This window comes from Taudactylus pleione, unplaced genomic scaffold (genome assembly GCF_031769625.1).
Source record: "Taudactylus pleione unplaced genomic scaffold, aTauple2 ptg000464l, whole genome shotgun sequence".
In the NCBI taxonomy this organism is placed as follows: domain Eukaryota; kingdom Metazoa; phylum Chordata; class Amphibia; order Anura; family Myobatrachidae; genus Taudactylus; species Taudactylus pleione.
This window is the reverse complement of record NW_028284866.1, coordinates 3,110,539-3,130,696: the sequence shown is the minus strand read 5'-3', so window position 1 is coordinate 3,130,696 and position 20,158 is coordinate 3,110,539. Positions and strand designations below refer to the sequence as shown.

The window sequence follows — 20,158 nt, the reverse complement described above, 5'->3', positions numbered from 1 at the left end:
GCTTGTCAGGAACAACACATCCCGGTGGTCTAGCGTAGGCAACAGGCTGTTCTGCCCCTGACTGCAGCTGATCTCCAGCCAGTCTCACCACCGGAGGCCGGGCCGCCACGTGGGTCCTGGCGTCAGCGGTGGCCGCGACCACCCGCTTACCTGCCATCCCCTTGATCCGATTGCGGTCCAGGGCATGAGAGCCCCTGCCGAAGCCCTAGCCGTGGACCTGCCAAGGCTAGCGGTACGGCGCCGGAGGAGGCAGTTGCAACGGGTGGCCGGTGAGTCTCCAATCAGACGCGAGGCTGCTTCCAGGACAGCGCAGACCACCTGCCTAGATGGAGAGTAAACGTTTTTTCTTGTTACTCATCTGCGGGACTGCTTCTGCAGTCCCACTGTCTATGTGGTGTACACACCAAATAGGAAGAACTGGCTACCTGAGGCAGGGGGTGGGGTATATGAGGAGGGACCCGGGGCATCCTGGGAGCAGAGAGCTCGTTTGTATTAACTGTTTGGTGACCGGGATTCATACCCAACGTATTGGCTGTGGACCCCATAGAAGAAAATTGTACATATGTATTTTATTCAAGGCAAATGTACATATACACATCAGAAGTAAAATATAATATAAACAATTAAAAACAATTAGCACCATGATCAACTCCTATACAGTTGAATGCATTACATTTTTATGCTTAATCTGATTTATTGTGCTAATTGTTTTTAGTTGTTTATTTATATTAATTTACTTCTGTGTCCCAGCTTTAATATTAAGGCATAGTATGCATAGGCATGTATCGCTAGATCAATGTTCACTGGTTGAAGAAATGGTCCATGAGTCAGAGGAGGACCCTTACCCAAAGGCATTTTCCCCATGCACATACAACTTACAATCTGCTCTCCCATGCATTTATTCATAGCTTTACCTCCAGGATCTGACCAGCCTCTATATCTTCATGCCTCAAGTAAAGACCTGTGACAACAATGCTATATGTAAAGAAAAGAGTAAGACAAGTTATTTCTGCAAAGGCAGAATGTCAATACAAATTACGTCAAAGTAGTTTTGTGTGAAATATAAAGAGTTATGGTAGACTTACCTTTGTTAACTATTTCTTCGAAGTCCATAGGGTCCACAGGAATACCATAGGGTGTGGGGTTGGAGTGGTCAGAGCACCAAACAGTCAAATCTTTAGCTCCCAGGATGCACCGGTCCTCCTACACATATACCACGCCCCCAGCCAAAAGCAGACAGTTTTGTAAACAAGCCCAAGGCAGGAGAAGGAGAGGAGGAGGAGGAGGAACAATGTATACAGGAAACATTCACAAAACATGAGGGAATCCATGATCAAGAGGAAAATACCTAATGCGGCCAGGTGCGCCAGAGTGTATGCCCTGTGGACTTAATAGAATTAACAAATGTAAGTCTACCATAATTCTTATTTTCTTCTTCAGGATCCATAGGATACCATGGGGATGTCCTAAAGCAGTTTCCCCTAAGGGTGGGGACGCTCCTGAGCAGAAAGGAGAATCAGACACCCAAAGGAAGCATCCTGATAGGTAAAGGTATCAAAGGTGTAGAACCTAAGAAAGGTGTGGACTGAAAACCACGTGGCCGCCTTGCACAATTGTTCAGCAGAAGAGCCACATCAAACTGCCCACGAGGGTCCCACAGACCGAGTAGAATGTGCTGTAACCCTATTTGGAACAGGACGACCAGCTTGCGTGTAGGTCTGAGAGATTGCCATGCGGAGCCAACAAGCCAGAGTCTTTGTTAGCTGACCAGCCTTGTGAAAGCCATACAACACAAAGAGAATCCGATTTCCTCAAGGATTTGGTACAATAAACATAGATCCGAAGAGCACGAACCACATCCAGAGAGGCTTCACCTGCAGAGAGATCCGAGGACTGGGATGCCGGAACCACAATCTCTTCAGCTCTGTCCAGATGAAAGATCAAGAAGGGGGAGCGACAGGAGAGCGCTGCCAAATCAGATACGCTGCGGACAGAGGAGATAGCGAGGAGAAAGAGAGTCTTAGTCTACAGAGTCCAGAGGTTCAAACGGAGAAGCCCGTAGAGCCCTGAGAACCAAGGACAAATCCCACGGCGCCACCGGAGGGACAAAGGGAAGTTGAAGACTGAGAGCACCCTGAAAGAATTTTCTAACATCAGACAGGAGAGCGATCCTTCACTGGAACCAGACTGATAGTTCAGGTTTCTGCACTCTAAAGGGAGGCCAGGCAGAGGCCGAGATTTAACCCAGCCTGGAGAAAGGCAAGCACCCGGAAGACCCTAATAACTGTAGGGTCATAGCCTCTGGGGAGCACCATTGAAAGTAAGAGTGCCAAACTCTGTAATAGTTGAGGGCTGAGGAAGACTTACGTGCCCTGAACATCATCTGGACCACAGAGCAAGAGAAACCCTTGGCTCTTAAGAGGGATGCTTCAAGAGCCACACCGACAAAGACAGACAAGGTAGGTCCGGGTGCAGGCAACCCTCGGGAGGAGGGAGATTGGAGGAAAGAGGTATGCGAGATTGAAGTCCCAACTCACTGCCAGAGCATCCACAAAGGTGGTTGAGGGTTCTCTGGTTCTGGCCCCGTACCTGGGAACCTTGTGGTTGTCCACAGTCCCTGAAAACAAGAGATATGGTAAGAACTTACCTTTGTTATCTGTTTCTACGAAGTCCATAGGGTCCACAGGGTTGACCTTAGGGGGTATAGCTGGATCTGGATCCATGGGCACCACGCAGTTAAAGCTTTAGCTGCTCCCAGGATGCACTTGGGTCCGTCCTCCTCTATACCCCGCTCCCGGCCACAGCACCTCAGTTGGTAAGCAGCCAAGGCCGTAGGAGGAGACTAAACAGAGAGAAGGAAGACTGGAACACACAAGAAACCATACTCACAGAAATGGGAGATGGAAAACCGGTGACCAGTCACACAGCCCATTTGAAGCCAGGTGCGTCAGGGCGGGCGCCCTGTGGACCCTATGGACTTCGTAGAAACAGAGATAACAAAGGTAAGTTCTTACCATATCTCTTGTTTTCTACTTCAGGGTCCATAGGGGGTCCACAGGGTTGACCTTGGGGATGTCCCAAAGCAGTACAACTAAGGGCGGGGACGCTCCTGTGCTGAAAGGAGTACCCGGCGCCCAAAGGATGCATCCTGAGAGGCAAAGGTGTCAAACACATAGAACTTCAAAAACGTTTGAATTGAAGACCAAGTGGCCGCCTTACACAGCTGAACAGCAGAAGCGCCACGTCTAGCAGCCCAAGAGGGACCCACAGAACGAGTGGAATGAGCCTTAACAGAAGCTGGCACAGGTAAGCCCTCCTGTGCATAAGCCTCACAAATAACGGAACGAAGCCAACGGGCTAACGTTTGTTTGTTGGCAGGCCAACCCCTCTTGTGAAAACCAAAGAGGATAAACAAGGAATCAGACTTCCTAACCGAAGCCGTCCGGTCTACATAAATTCTAAGCGCCCGGACCACATCTAAGGAAGTCTCACCAGCTGAAAGATCAGGGGACTGAAAAGCTGGCACAACAAGTTCCTGATTAATATGGAACTTCGAGACCACTTTGGGCAAAAACTCAGGACGAGTGCGGAGCACTGCTCTGTCCTGGTGAAAAATCAGGAAATGAGGGCGACAGGAAAGCGCCCCCAATTCAGACACCCTCCTGGCCGAAGCAATTGCCAGGAGAAAAACCGTCTTAAATGTCAGCCACTTGAGCTCCACCGCCTCAAGAGGCTCAAACGGAGGTCCCTGCAGGACCCGTAGCACCACCGCCAAGTCCCAAGGAGCCACAGGAGGCACAAAGGGAGGCTGGTGGAGTTTCCCATTTTTTACAATGTGCCTCAGGGAAGGGGTAATTAGAAGCCAACCGCTTCTGAGGAAGGAATCTCTTACTGGGTGCCTGCCAAGCTACCGCCATATGATCCGTCAACTGATCCGACAGGGGAAACACCGCAGAAACCACCTTAGTTTTTTTTTAAACTAGGAAACTTCGACTTAGGAACCGGTGCCTCATCCTCTATAAGAAGAATAGCTCGCACCGCCCTAACTAGTGCTCGCACATTAATGGACGACTTGGTATCCATTTCCTGGACCGAGGCGTCCGAGTCAGTGTCATCAGGGACCTCCCCATCATCTGAGGAACCCTCTGAGTCCGATACCTGAGCAGCCCGTGTCATGAGTGGGCGTTTTGAAATCCTAGAAGGCATGTCAGTCTGCAACATTGACTGAAAAGCCGAGGAAGCGGCCGCCAAATTTTGCACGGAGTTGGAGAGCACATCCACCCATGGTGGAGGAGTCGCCATAGGGGCCTGAAAAGGTACCACAGGCTGCTGCGGCACAGGGGAAGCCTGTATATACATAGGCAACCCCGCATAGGGACCTACTGATTGAGACCCAGGAGGACTCCGCAATAACTGCGGGACACCCGGGGAATGGGGGATGGTCGGCTGGGGCAACGCCCTAGTAGGGAGAGCAGTCGGGACCGACAGACGGTCCGCAATAGACACCAGCACTTGAGAAAACATCGCCCACGGTGGTTCCTGCGCCAGAGAAGGTCTGGATGGGCCAGGAGCCACCTGGCATCGACTACACAGGCCATCCTGTGACAAATCCTCCCTATCTACTCCTGCAGAACAGCGTCCGCAGGAGGCCAACACCGGAGCCACTGAGCGCTCAATCTCCTCGTCTGACATGACAGAATATATTATATAGTCAAAAAATATATCTGGCAACAGGGCAGAAGAAAACGCACTCACCGGTGTGCTAAACAACAGCCCACAATACGGCACTGTGTAGCACACAACTGTATGTGACGGACCTCACAAATACGTGATCTATATAAGTGAGGTCAGTAGAAACGCCCCTCCCCCACACACCTGTAGGGCTTGTAGGAGAAGTAAAGGGACAGGTATAAGCTGACAGTAAGCGGAAAATAAGCACAGACAGGCAGCACTAGCAAAAGTCACATACCATGCAGAAGATATACTCACTGCACCTTTACACTACAATCAACCTGCCCAGATTCAGTGTCTGGGAGGGCTATAGTGCTGTGTACGCTGTCCTTAATCAGGGGAGAGGTACACAGGGGGACCGGTCCGCGTGCTCCCTGAAGATCTGCGCTGCCACTGTGAGAAAATGGCCGCTGGAGACCTCAGAGGAGGAGTGGCCGAGGAATCTGCAGCTCAGCGACGCCAGACTCCGTGCTGAAAGGCGCGCTGAGCTGAGGGGAGGAGCCGCTGACAGGGAAGGCTTCCTCCCCTGGCTAGCATATTAACCCCAGGGCTTGCCGGCATCCCGCTTGCCATATATCCCTGGTGGTCTAGTGGTCCCACGGGTTATTCCTCCTCAGAGGGGGAGCCCGCCGCCACCGCTAGCGGCCCCCGGTCTGTCCCCTAGGACCGGGGGCAAAGGACTGCATTTGCAGGCAAAACCCGCGAGCGGCCGCTAATCAGCGACTCGCGGCTTACCTTGTCCCCGGCGACTCCGCCAGCAGTCCAGGGAGGGACCCAGAGTCCGGCTAGTACGGACTCTGGCCTCCCGCCGCGATCCCCAGTGCAGTACTGGCATCGCGGCGCCAGCGGGGAAGGAGAGCGGCAGCGTGGGCGTCTGCATAGACAGCCCGTCGCTGCCACACTAGAGCCTCTGTTTTAAAATAAAAATCTAACAGGCTCTTTTTTTTTTTTTTTTTTAAATAAAAATAGAAAGCTTTTGGGGGCTGCTCCTGCAGCCCCACTGCGCAGGTGACCCGACTCCGGCCGGGCACCAACTCAAACTGAGGTGCTGTGGCCGGGGGCGGGGTATAGAGGAGGACGGACCCAAGTGCATCCTGGGAGCAGCTAAAGCTTTAACTGCGTGGTGCCCATGGATCCAGATCCAGCTATACCCCCTAAGGTCAACCCTGTGGACCCCCTATGGACCCTGAAGTAGAAAGGTATGTTGACCGGTTACCACATCCCATCCGCAAAGGCTGGCATCTGTAGTGAGAAGCTCCCAATTTGGAATCCAGAGGGAGCGACCCTTGTCCATATGGGGCGTCTGCAGCCACCATGAGAGGGAAAGCCAAACTTCCGTAGAGAGTAGGATCGTCTGGGACCAGATCAGATGATATGGTCCGTTCCACCGGGAGAGAATCAGTTGTTGAAGGGGCCTGGAGTGGAACTGAGCGTATTCCACCATATTGAAGGTGGATACCATGGACCTGCATCGCTGAGTGAAAGAATGCCCTCCAACTGTGTAGCAACTTGTGCACACGCAATTGCCGTGCCGAAATTTTGTCTGCTGGCAGAAAGATCTTCTCTATTCGAGAATCTAGGAGTGCCCCCCAGATGTCCAATAAGGTTGTCTAGGTATGACAGGATTCTGACTCCCTGACACCTGATGTGAGCAGCCATAACTGCCATTATTTTAGTAAAGACTCGAGGAGCCTTTGAAAAGCCAAAGGGCAGTGCCTGAAACTGGTAATGTTGCTGCAGAACAGCAAACTGTAGGAACCATTGGCGGGTTGGAGTAATAGGCACATGCAGGTATGCATCCTGAATGTCCAGAGAAACCATGAATTCCCCAGGCTCCAATGCCAGGACAATTGATCGTAGAGTTTCCGTGCGAAACTTGGGCACTCTGATAAATTTGTTGAGGGATTTGAGATTCAGAATAGACCGATGAGATTCGTTCGGCTTCTGAACCAATAAGAGAGTGGAATAAAAACCAGTTACTTGATGAACTGAAGAAACCATTATTATCACACCTAAACTCAGCAGGGAGAGAATGGTTTCCTGTAGGGCCAATGGCCTTGATAGGATCTGATGGGGGACCTGTAAGAAAAATTGCTGGGGAGGACGCTTCAGAAAGACCACTTCTCGGACCAAGGCATCTGTTTGTCACCAAGAGTCGGCAAATCCGACCGAAAAGAGGCCAGCCTATGCTTAAGGACAGCTGCCGTTGGCAGAAAGGCAGATTTTGAGGCTGCCATGGTAGCCACTATTTTGTCCAACTCTGCGCCGAACAGCCTGTCTCCAGAGAAGGGTAGGGATTCGAGGGCACTTCCAGGACCATAGACAAAGGACCCGGCGGGCGACTACAGAGGGCGCAGATGCGTTAGAGCAGGGGTGGGGAACCTTTTCTCTACTGAGGGCCATTTTGATATAACATTATTCGCGGGCCCGGTGCAGGTCACATGGGGACAGAGCCACAATCGCCAGTGACAGGGCCACAATCGCCACAATGCCGGGGAGCTGTAAGGGCAGCGGAGTGACCGTCTGAAGCATCCTAAGGAGACTCCAGGCGGCACTGCTGCATAGATTCTGGCCGCAGGGTGCCATTATAAGCACCCTGCTATCCAGATGAGGCTAGCAGAAAAAAAGCTCAGAGGGCCAGACCAAATGATTCCGGAGGCCTTATACGGTCCTCGAGCCTGAGGTTCCCCATCCCTGCCTTAGAGGCAAGAAGTCCAGTATGCAGCGCAGCTTCTCCCAAATAAGAGGCCGCTTCCTGAACATGGGAAATGTAGGCCAGTTGTTTCCTGGTAGCGTCTGATGGCAGACTGTCTTCCAGTGCCTCTCTCCATCCTTTGATAGCCTTAGTTACCCAGGCCGCAGCCATAGCTGGCCAAGTAATAGCACCAGAAAGCAAGTAGGCTCACTTGAGACAAGTTTACAATTTTCTATCCGTGGCATCCTAAAGAGAGGATGTAGACGGTAAAGGCAGCGTAGAGCTTCTGACTAAGGGCCTGATTCAGAGTTGGGAATAGAGTGAGATAGCTCTCTCAACTGTGAACCTGAACAAACCATATTGCAATGCAAGGGGTGTAAATACATACATTTTTTTACATGTGGGGTAAATACTGGCTGATTTTGCATGTAGCCCACAAATACTGCACAGCTTTATTATTACTCTACAATTTAGATGTCAGTTTGGAAACACTCCTCCCAAATCGAAATCTCTCTGCACATTTTAAATCTGCCCCAACTGCAGTGCAGCATGGTTTCACCAAGATGATCAGTTGAGAGAGATCTCTCACTCTATTCCCAAGTCTGAATCAGGCCCTAAGTACGCCACATGCGAATCAACAGTGGAAGGGACTTACCACTTAGTACACGCACCAGTAGGGAGAGGGTAAAAAGATGCTGGTCTTTTTGGGACCTGGAACCATTTGCCAGGAGTACCCCAAGCTTCCCCCATGAACTCAGGGCCCGATTCAGAGCCGGACGCTCTGACAGAACGCTCGCTCTGAATCAGGGCCGGCCCTCTGGTTTTTCAGAACTGCCTCCTGGCCGCTCGCATAGCTGTGGGTGTCCACCCACAGCTATAGCGAGCGGCCATGATGATGGTCGCGATGGTAGGGTCTCGTTGCCGCAAGCCCAAGAGTGCTTTCGGCTCTAACAGAGCCGAAAGCACTCCCACTGACATCACTTGTGATGTCAGTGGGGCCGGCCCCAGACGGTAGGCGTTCTCATGGGAACGCCTCCGTCTGGGCAGCCACGCCCCCGGCCCGCCCACCGAAGGGGGCGTGCTGTCACTCAACATCGACAGCACGCCACCTTTGGTACGAGACCCGGAGCGGCAGGTTGCCCGTCGCTATCCGGGTCTCGCGCATGCGCACGACGGAGCCGGCTCCGTGGTGCGCATGCGCTCTGGGCCACCATCGACCCGCTTGCGAGCGCATAGCGCTCGCGGGCGGATCTGAATCAGGCCCTCAGTGAGCTGTTCTGATTGAGAGATTTCAGCCTTAACCACCTTTTGACGTTTAAACAACAGGGTTTTAGGCTTAGAGGCCGGTTCATCAGCCTCTATATTCAGGACTGATTTAACCGCCCTCACTAAAGAAGGGCCATTCACTGTTTAATGACAGTCCTCCTCGTCCGAGGGAGACTCAGGGAGAGAACCTTGTGTATCATCTGCCTCCTCAGATGATGCGTCAGAATCCGAAAGCTGGGTGGACTGAGAGGATGATACAGTCCGCCTATGTGCTTTGGCAGCTAACGGTCTGTTCGCCTGTACATTTGCTGATAAGTGGCAGACGTTTGAGTCATATTCTGAACTGAGTGGGCGTAAACATCCATCCAAGGAGGATGCATAGGGGTTACCGACATAGTAGGCTGTAATAGCTGTGAGTACCCCATGGAGGGACACATCGTGGGGCCGGATAAGCGGTACACTAGCTGCGTCATAACCTGGGATAAGGAGGACATCCAAGGTAGCTCCTGGACATGGGCTGGTATGGTGGACTGGAGAGGTGGTACAAAACAAATAGCACACAGACCATCCTGCACGGAATCCTGAGGGGTAAGCCCGCTGAACAGGTTCTGCAAGTAACCACCACAGGGGCCGCATGCTCCTGTTTACTCTTAGAAGACATAGTAATAACCAGCCATCAGCACACAAACAGTATATGGCTAGTAATGCAGTGCGACACCCTTCACAAATACAGGTTAAATTTGAAGTAACAATGAACCCCTACACACCTGGTAGTTGAGGGTTAAACAAGAGCAGCAGGTATAGATATAACTGACAAAGTTTTAAGACAGTATATCACAACAGCAGAGCTAGCACAAGTCACATACAATGCATATAAATATACTTATAATGGGCATTAAATCAACTACTCAAGCCTCAAAGGGCTGGTAGGATTCTTGCGCTGTATAACCTGGCCCCAGGGAGATGTATACAGGGAGACTGGACCCGAATCTCCTGAGACCTGTAGCTTAAGAAAAGCCCCGATTAATGGCTGCTGAGCGTCTCATATAGGAAGGAGGGTGGGCTGGGGGAGGGTCTGCCGGGGAAAAACCTACCTCCCCCTCTGCTGCATCAACTGCCGAGTGCCGCTGGCCTCTACATGGTTCCCGACGCCAGCTTTTAACTGTCCCGGTGGTCTAGTGGGGGAGCATACGAACCAGTCGCCCCACTGCAGCGTCCTCTGGCAGTTCTCCACCGCCAGAGGAGCGGCTAGCAGAGCCCCACTGGCACCTGCCGTAATCACAGGACCACTCACTTGTGTCGCGGCGCAGGTAGTTGGAGCCCATTAGGACGCCGTGCTTATTGCTCAGTATAAACAAACAAAAAAAAACCTCAGAAATAAAGCTTGGGGCTGCCTAAGCAATCCCCCTGTCTAAAGGTGCAACCGGTCCTGCCGGCACCAAACATAAAAACTGTGCCTGTGACTGGGGTATATGTGGAGGAAGACCAGTGCATCCTGGGAGCTAAAGCTTTGACTGTTTGGTCCCCGGATCACTCCAACCACACACACCCCATGGTATCCTGTGGATCCCTATGGACCATGAAGAAGGAAAAAAAAAAAGTCTATATTTATTGCAGACAACAAACATATAATCAGAATAGGAAACATTTCATGTGCACAATCACATGCCACTGCCATATTTCAGGCACGCTAGAGGCTCTATATTTCTGACTGAATGCAAATTTTCCTTGGTCATTGCCTTCGTTGGACTGAGATAGTCAGTGATGCTGTGGGCAAGAGAACCTGCATGGAGAATAGCAACAATGCCGTAAGAGTTCTTGCGAGCGCCTTATACTGCCCCCGCCCCTTAAGCACGCCATGACTTTACGTAAGGGGACGTTGTCAGGGTTGCCAGCACTGCCCAGTGCATCCTCAGGATGTTCCAAGCGACTGTACTTACAGCATACCTCCCAACATGACCCTCTCCAGGAGGGACACAATGCTCTGGTCCTGGACTTCCCTGGTAATTTATGATTGGTGGCGGCTCCAGGGGTGGGGCTGCAGTACACAGTCCTGTTTCAAATAGGGGAGTCACACCAACTGCCAGTGAGTCCCAGCCAGTGATGTTTGGCAGGGTGTGAAATGACAGTTGGGGTGACTCCCCTATTTGAATTTTGAACTGTGCTGAAGCCCCACCTCTTACCAGGGAAGACCAGGACCAGAGCATTGTGTCCCTCCTGGAGAGGGTCATGTTGGGAGGTATGCTTACAGGCAGCATGACATCCAAAAAATGCTTGGGCAGCACTGCCACAGTGATGCTGGCTGCTGGGTGCCGATGGGGCAGCAATGGTGCCGCCCACAGAGCCCCTGCTCTCTGTGCTGAGGCACCGGTCGGACACCCTTAGTTATGGCCCTGCATAGCAACAAATGTCTACTTCTCAACCCTGGCGGCTAGGGTGCATGTGAGCCGCCTCAGGCTGAATGGCACTGTAAGCAACTTAAAAAAACAAACAAAAAGAAACTTTGGCAAAAAGGCTCTGTGCCCACCTTCTATACAGTGCAGTGGAGAAAAACACGAGTATGACTACTAAAAAGGGGAGAAGTGTAGTCAGATTTTCCCCAGTGCCCTGCCTGTTAGTGGGTGGGCATAGTCATCGCCTATGTCCGCCTCCCACATATAAAGAGAAATCAACTTGTGGAACTATTAAACAAACTTGCATGCACTATATTTCTGCAAACGTAGCAACAGCTATTGGGTTCAGAGTATAACCAATGAAGTACAGCTAGACAAGACTCGCCTGTGACATTGTTAGAGGTGGCCCAGAGAACTAACAAATCCAATTACCTCTTAAAAGACAGCAGGAGCGTCTCTTCCATGGGACTAAATCCCACCACACGCCCTCTGTGGACTGAGCCTACTTTAAACTTCTCCAGATCATTAGACGGTTTTGGAATGGAAAGGTTACATTTCTGTAAAGGAAACACCAAAACAGTATCAGTATTAAACCAAGAATAAGAGGATCTATCAATGAACTGTGGTGTGAACTCCAAGTTGAAAGTTGTCTACTACTTAGGTAATCACAAATTAAATGTAATGACAAGTCCATGCAATATTATGCTCAACAGCCACTAATAAGCTAGATCTTGTAGCTATCCATTATACGGAGATACAAAAACCCACTAAAAGTAGCACACTTTATTACAATTGAGGCTGCTTCAAACCGCACCTATCACATTATGGAAGCAGCCATTAGTAGGATCAAATACTTTTGATGCATATGGCAGCTATCAAATCACTTAGGAACTAGTGAGGCACTTCCTATATAGTCATTATGTATGACTAATATTTATGAGGCACTGGTTCCTGGTGAAATAATAGGATGCATTATGGGTTCAGTCAACAAAACAGCTGCATGCACTGTGTGGAGGCTACATATGCTCTTTACAGTGGAGCTTTCCCCTACTCACAGCAAAGGCATTCATTTTATTTGCGGATTATTAAATGAGAAGGTAGCCCATTAATTCACTGGAAATCAGCTCTCATAAATACTAGTCAGTCTGGGCCACAGTGATAGCGCTAGTCTCTAGTAAATTGATAGGATGCACAAAATAGCTCACTTTGCTGCAAGTAGCAAGTTACATGAAATAAGAGTAACAGCAGTTATTTAATGACAGTGCAAATGTGCAGTGTCCCATATCCACCAATCAGAAAACGGCTTTCATTTTTTTAATAACTTAACCTAGATTGGTTGCTATGGACTACTGCACTTCTGTCAATAGACTCCAATGGCACAACGGTGCCAGCAGACTCAGCAGTAAGCAAACTGCACAATGCTAGTGAATATCTTTTCAATAAGCAGTCTCTAAATTGGGGTAATTCCACTCAGAAGGAAACTCATAAAACAATTGGGGCTGGATTTACAAAGTGGTACCTTTTGTTAGCCGCTGATTGTCAGCAGATTTGACCGGGAAATATAAAACCGCACTGAATATTATGTCTTATTTTAAATTTCTAGGCCAAAGCCATCGAGATTCGGCAGGCCTGTCCCAGTGCTCCATTGCAAGGTCTCCGGCTGTAGCTGCAGTTTGATTGGTGGAAGTGCGGTGTGCTGCTGGGTCCCGCTGAGGCGAATTACCAGTATCCACTGAGTTGCCACTGTATTCTGCGTCACTAGTCGTCAGTCTCCAGCAGGTACTTCCGGCAAGCTATCCATGTGCAGCAGCTTGCCAGATGAGGAAGGGAAAGAGGTGCACTGCTGGGTAACTCCACCACCAGGAGGTCAGTCTCCGGCGGGTACTTCCGGCAAGCTATCCATGTGCAGCAGCTTGCCAGATGAGGAAGGGAAAGAGGTGCACTGCTGGATAACTCCACCACCAGGAAGCCAGACAAACAAGTTGCCAGCTGAGGCAGCCATTAGGGAGTGAGGGAGGCTAATGAATCATTGAACAGAGGAAAAAAAATAAAAATAAAATTACCAAGCTGCACAGTAGCCTAAAAAATGAGTAACCGGCTCCATCGTTGGGTCAAGTGAGGTATATGGGGGGCAGCCCGTTTCAAATCTATCCAGATTTAAAGTGCCATGTTCCATTCACCACCGACTATACCCCAGCTTAACTCCAGGGTTCCCCAATGGATGAGCGAAAAAATAAATTCAGCAGAGAAGTACTTACTGCTTTATGAAATATGATGCGCAAAAGGGGGAAACAAAAGGATACGGCTTTCTTTTACAAATCCTGTAGACAACAGTGTACAAAACAATTTAATGTTGCACGCACATGTTAAAAGGATTTATCATAACTTACAAATGCAAAACCCATTGTGTCTTTATTCAGCTGAAACACAGCTCCCACAGTCCTTTGCAACTTCTTCACCGTGCAGTGGTCATGCACTGTGCCGATCCAGTCACTGGATAGTTGCTTCACAGGGTTCCCTGGCTGCAGGAAAGGTTTGCGCAGAGTCAGTCTGATGGTCTTAGAAGACCGATCAATCCACAGGATACAAGCTTTCACCTGGAAGAGACAAAATCCAGAGGTATCTGTTATAAATACTGTCCAGCAACATTCTGTAACTGAGAACGCCCACATTGTCAGTATTACAATTTCAAGTTTTCTACAGGACTTTCCGTTTTGCAGTCAACTGAAGACACAGCTGAGAGCCCTATAACAGGTTAAAAAGATACATCTCCTAACATGCATATATGTGCTTACTTGCTGGTCTGCATGGGCCACATTTGCGTGCCCACACCTTTACTGAACTTTGCTAATGTGAGAATGCCCCATTCTTCCCACGTTACGTCTCTCTGTTCATAAGGGTTGATATGTGCGGTCTGCATAGCCACATATGTGCGCATACTCTTTTGGAACAAGCGCAGCGCAATTTTACGCAAACTGGCTTACTACCTACTGTGCACCAGCCCATAAGTGCTAAAGGTTTAAACGCCAGGTAGCTGACCAAAGCATTGAGATACAAAAAAGATTATAGTATTTTTCCTCAAATCAGGTCCTGCATGTTCATCTCTAAGCAAGGTAGGGTGGTTGGTTTCAGGCAACACGTAGCCATTCTGGGTATACATGATCCTGATTGCATTATATTATTGCTGTTTTACACTTTGAGAGCCTATAACAAGCTATTCTGTATTGGTCAGCGCACAACTCCAGGCCAGATCATACTAAAGGCCTCTTGATACATACTTCCTGATCTTTCTTGTACAAGTTACTTTTATTCATCTCAAAATGCAAGAAATCCACAACACCCGTGTAGGAAGACAGGAAGGACAAGGTAATGTGGTCTGTGAGGACCTGTAACCAGAAGGAAAAACAGGAAATTCCATTAAGACTAACAATTAACCTGCATCTGTTACACAACATGAGGTCTTCATTAATTGTACCTTTTCAATCTGAGCTTTAACCACCAGGCCAGGCAGCAGATTATTCAGAGTCCATTGCTGTTCCACTGTCGCCAAAGCCGCCGCCACATCAGACTGGGTGATAGACAGCCGCACAATTCGTCCATCAATCTTCACCTCTTCAATCACACAGTTTAAATACTGTCCTATGCGCAGTGAGGCACCTGGGTACACGAAGCGTGACAAAGAGAATGACCAATACTGAGCTGGAGTGCACCCGGCTGCCAGACACAGATAAGGGAGCCAGATTGCAGGCTACACGCACTTTACTGAAGATGAGGTATAGTGTAAGAGCTCTATGGTCGGGGGGTTGTTTCTTTATGCTGCAGGGGATATTTCTTCATGGTTATTGTCTCCATTGTGGAGACAACCACCCGACTTCAATACAACAGACAGGCTATCCCACACGAGGATGTCCACGCACAGCACAAGGAGCATGCGCGCTACACTAGCACAACAGGAAGACTGAGCATACTCTAGTGACTGACAAAGTGCGCACACAGACCGCGAGCCCGGAAGTTACGGTGACCCGGACCAAATGGACATGTAGTTTAAGGTATTTAAACCCCAGAACTTTGGTCACAACGTCACCTACCCTTGAAAAAGTCCCAACATGGGATGAAACGCGTTGGAAGACACTGGAACATTACCTTTGATTTACCCCCACTTTAACTTACCCGGACTTTGATGTCTGTTTTAAGAATGTGATATACTTCAATACCCATCTTGATACTACATCTGTACCACAGTGAGCCATAGACAGGCATGTGGACAGATGAATAAATGAGAATTTTAACCCTTCTCTACGTATAGTGTGTTTGCATAGGTCTAGCCAGACCTTAGTGTCCCTTTGCCCCCCATGTCCACACACAATAACCATACAGATTGAGCACATCTGGTGAACCAGCAGGACAGGAGCGAGACCCGGGTAAGTCTGCACATCTCACCCTCTTTTCTGCATAATAGTGTTCACTAGTATCGGATACTCGGTTTTGCTTTGTGTGAGCTTTGAGGTGGAGTGGTGATATACCGACGCAGATACCAGGTGGAGAAGGGAAGACTATTTACATTGTGATACAGTTTACCAGTGACTGCTCAGCACAATTCATTATTGCTTCATAATTGAGACACAGATGAAAGTAATCAGCCTAGATTTTTTGCAAACCAGTGATTGATCTTTGAGACTTTCTTGTAAGAACACCCACCCCCACAGATTTGTTAGGTGGTTCACACCAGGACTACACAGATACAATAATAATACTATAATAATATCAGACAGACAGTCATCTTCATGACATACAATACCTACCATTACTTTAACCATAACCTGGAGTGACCCAATAGGACCTTAGAGCGCTTACACTATACCCCATCTTCTGTAATATTTGTTCTGGATAGGTTGGGATACCTTCACTGTGTTTAGCAGCTAAAGGTACTATATACACCCCTGTAGCGCGAACCTTCACTTAAGTTTATTTGTATACATGCACTTTAGTTCCTAGTGAATTTACAGTCTGCATTCCAATAAAATATTGACACAGCCCACAAAATGACTGCCTCCAAGGCATAGAGGAGACAGGTGTTGTATGAAAAAAATAATAAAATATTAGCCGATGGCTGTACTTTGGCTTATTATTGTGCACTAACCTTTGCCTGTTTGATTTAAATACACTTCAGCCTTTTGAAGAGGCAGGAAAGCTTTAGTCCCCCCAACTCCTAAATCAATGAGATAGCCGTGGTCTTCCACACTGGACAGACAGCCAGACACAAGCTGGAGAGAAAACGATCAGTTATGACATTTCACATACAGACAAGGCAACGGGGGGTACTCTATGGAACATTAGTGCAAAACTAAAGCCAGGAATTTCATCCTTCGCAGGATGATCATTTCTGGAAGATTATTGCAATATTTAGCACTTAAACTGTATCTTCAGCTTCATACAGCATATTAGTCAGCAAATAGTAATGCATTTAGGGGGCTATTTATCAACAAGTTTTAAAACTCATTGCGTATTATAATGGTGCTCCAGCCAATCAGCTCCTAACGGTCATGTGCTTGAAAAATGACAGTTGGGAGCCGATTGGCTGGAGCACCATTTATCATATGGAACGAGTTTTAAACTCATTGCGTATGATAAAGCTTGTTGATAATTGGACCTCTGACTGTAAGGGACAGAATATTGTAATTCCACTGGTAGGTAAATTCCTTTGCACTACATCCTTTAATCTATAATTGCTGTATAAAATAAACTTTGCAGCAACCAACCAACCAGATTAACCAATTTATACTTACAGCAGCAAAAATTGCTATAACTAAATACCATCGATGTTTTGAAAACACACACACCAATAAAAAACATTCCCCATCGAGGGACATACCATGCCGGTGTGCAAAGACGAAGGCGCAAGGGCCGCATTGACAAGTTTTGGGTTCAAGGACAATTTGATGCTATTGAAGCCACCCGATGTAGTTTCCAAGTGGCTAATTGTGCATCGCACCAGCATCCCGGGAGAATATAGACTAGTCAGAGGTGACAGAGCCTGCAATGTAGACACACAAAAATAAATGTAAATCCAGAACATGCATTGATAACATACTTTGCACACAAAAATTAATCTTAAAAAGGTCGTCTCCCCCTAGGTTTCTTTTTTTTTTTTAGTCAAATGTAAAGTAGTGTCTTGTACTCGTATATATGAGCTTAAAAGGCAAGTGTCCGGCTTCCTGAGGCTTGTGTGTTCTTCCTGAAATCCCCATGGTCAATAGCGTCTTGAGGTGGATACACACGTAACGATTTTTTCAACGATTTAACTGTAATGACGTCGTTATCGTTAAATAGTTTAAAAAAAACTTACTTTTTTTTGGGATGAATGATAATCGTCCAAGCGCACTCCCGTTTGTAGTTTATCGTCCATTCTGACTGTCCAACATAATGATTTTCATTCAGAAAATCGTTCATGTTGTACAGAATGAACGATGAACGCTGTCCATTCACTGTGTGTATGATTAAAAAATAGTTCATCATTCATGAAAATAGTTGACCAAATCGTTCATTAATTTAGTAACCAACGATTTTTCTAAATGATTTTTGTTCACTTTTTCAAGGGAAAATCTGAACGAAAATCGTTGGTTACTAAAATCGTTATGTGTGTATGCAGCTTTAGTAATGAGACAAAAGCTAACAGTATGGGAGTGCATTGTCAGAACATCTTCCAGCACCAAGGATGAAAAGCACCTTATCGTCTCCTAATGTTCGTTCATACAACTTGTAAGCAGTGCAGATCTGCAGTCTGCTCCTCAGAGGGGAACAAGTAGTACTGACAACTGACAGTGTACCCATCACAGCCATCATATGCCAGTCACAATTTTGTGCTATAGACTTGATGATTAGGCATACTCAACACTTATTCACACCATTAAATCAATACGAGCAACTGTAAATGGGAAAAAAATAACGGGAACACAAACGCAATGCTATACAAATATGAAACAATACACTACCCACAATAACAACTATTTGAAGACGCCCTTTAATACTGCATTAGAATAGAAATACAACAGTAAAGTTTCCACAACAAATAAACCAACAATGAAGATACCATCTCTTACCTCCAGAGGATTATCTTTTTCCACCTGCTCATTAAGCAGGTTTGTGTAAGCCTCACAGATATTTGTTGCTTGGACATAGCCTGTGAGTCCATACGGCAGGCTTACAACTAATTCAAAGTCTGTAACCTCCTTCACACAGCCCAGAAACAGCATTCCAACACTGAGATCCTGAAAGAACAATTTTTTTTTTTTTTTTTTTTTTTAAAATGAAGGTTTGTCTGTTAGTATACACGAGTATGATGTATAGTATATAAAAGGGGTTGGGTACGGGATCCTGCGGTCAAAATACAGACAGTGGCATCTCGACAGTCAGAATCCCGACATCTACAGGAAAGTACTCCTACCCTAACCCACCTTTCCCGCAGCCTAACCCTAACCCCCGCCTGCAGCCTAACCCTAACTCCAAGCCTAATACTCTCGGGATCCGGCGGTCAGGATTCTGGAGTCGGAATTCCAACTACTGTCAGGATTCCGGTACCGGGAATGTGACTGCCAGCATGCCGCATATAAGTTATAAAGCAGAGTACAAAGTGTTGCATTTGGTTGATGCATGTTCTCCATTGAAAAGGTTACAGAACACAGATGTAACGTTTCAACAGGGAAGAACATGCTGAATGGAAGGGAGATTTTTTAGGAGAGAGTTACGAGTTCCAGTGGGTACATGGTGAATGCTTGCACCTATTGCAATTATTCTTCAAAGCTGTAGCACAGATATACCAAAAATAAAGAGGGTGGAGCGAGAAAAATCAACAGCCAACCAAATCATTGGAATATTAACCCCAGCAATGAGCCCACCGGTGCAGCAAACTCCAGCATTCTCATACAGGAGAAAGCTTTAAGTCAGAGTGGACGTGACAATATTAGCCCAAATGTTACTAACAGCACAGAGTAGTGATGTAATGGTCCCATCAAACTAATGCAAAATGACAGTAGTGTCCAATGTCCCACTATATGGCATGAAGTTCATACATCAGCTGATCACTTGTGACAAGAGCCCACTAACCTTATACTTTAGTAAATTCAAAGGTTTCTCTTTTGTAGCTGAGCTCTTGTCAGGTATGAAAGTCGCTGGCTTGTCATGAAATTCTCTCTTCTTTTTCTTCTTAATTTCCTCCTCCTCTTCTTCATGGTGCATCTAACAAAAAGCAAAATGGGTTAGAAAAGATATTTATACTGTATAACAATACAAATCTATACTGTATAACAATACAAATCAGACAAATATGTTGTAACCCTTAGAAACCAAAATAAGAAGCTTTGATCAGTCAAGTTACATTGTGTTATAAAATCTTTTCTATACGTGCCCCAACAAAGAGACAATGCTTTCCCTTTCCTTTCCGTAAGAGTACAAGTGAGACTAATGAAATTTATTTGTTGCTATATTTTACAGAACAATACTTTTGGACTATGTTATTGAATAACAAGTGGTGGCTCTCCAGGTGCTGTGAAACTAAAAATCCCAGCATACCCTGAGAGTGATCTGCTGCTGGTACTTATAGTTTCACAACACCTGGAGAGCCCCCGTATTTCCAGGCCTGGATTATGTTATATATAATGTGAATTAGGAAATGTATGCCAGTAATCCAAACATGGAAGGAAAAGCAAAACAATTTGTGACTATAAAAAATATTGCAGATATTTAAAAATAAAGTTGCATTAATCAGTTTGGGAATATTTACATATCACGTACAGAAAAGAGATTGTCATCCTGCCGGGGTCTCTTCTTAGCGGCAGTGTCATCAGACTTTTTCTGGGTACCCCCTCGAGGGAAACTCTCTTCCATGTCTTCTGTTGTTGTGGATTTCTGTGTAGAGAGAATGACAACCATTAAATCAAGTATGTCTATCATTAAGCTGGTACCATGCTGTAAATGAAACCCCCTGCATATGAATTTTTCAACAAGGGGTGTCAGATCTCCATCTGTAATTTACTACTATTCATATTCCTTAAAAGATCCTAAAATTAAATTAAAA

General features: G+C 47.1%; 1 protein-coding gene across 2 annotated transcripts in view; it reads right to left on the bottom strand.

Moving 5' to 3' along the window:
* PDCD11 (programmed cell death 11) overlaps positions 1–20,158 on the bottom strand; it is a 75,697-nt gene that overhangs the window by 46,055 nt on the left and 9,484 nt on the right. For both annotated transcript variants that reach the window (XM_088448722.1, XM_088448721.1), the window contains exons 2-11: positions 19,876–19,989; positions 19,189–19,320; positions 18,186–18,353; positions 16,958–17,119; positions 16,226–16,349; positions 14,561–14,742; positions 14,364–14,471; positions 13,476–13,682; positions 11,518–11,642; positions 915–975 (exon numbers count right to left, since the gene is read on the bottom strand). In XM_088448722.1, coding sequence (XP_088304848.1) covers positions 915–975; positions 11,518–11,642; positions 13,476–13,682; positions 14,364–14,471; positions 14,561–14,742; positions 16,226–16,349; positions 16,958–17,119; positions 18,186–18,353; positions 19,189–19,320; positions 19,876–19,968 — 1,362 coding nt within the window. In that variant the 5' untranslated portion in view covers positions 19,969–19,989. The remainder of the gene's footprint in view (positions 1–914; positions 976–11,517; positions 11,643–13,475; positions 13,683–14,363; positions 14,472–14,560; positions 14,743–16,225; positions 16,350–16,957; positions 17,120–18,185; positions 18,354–19,188; positions 19,321–19,875; positions 19,990–20,158) is intronic.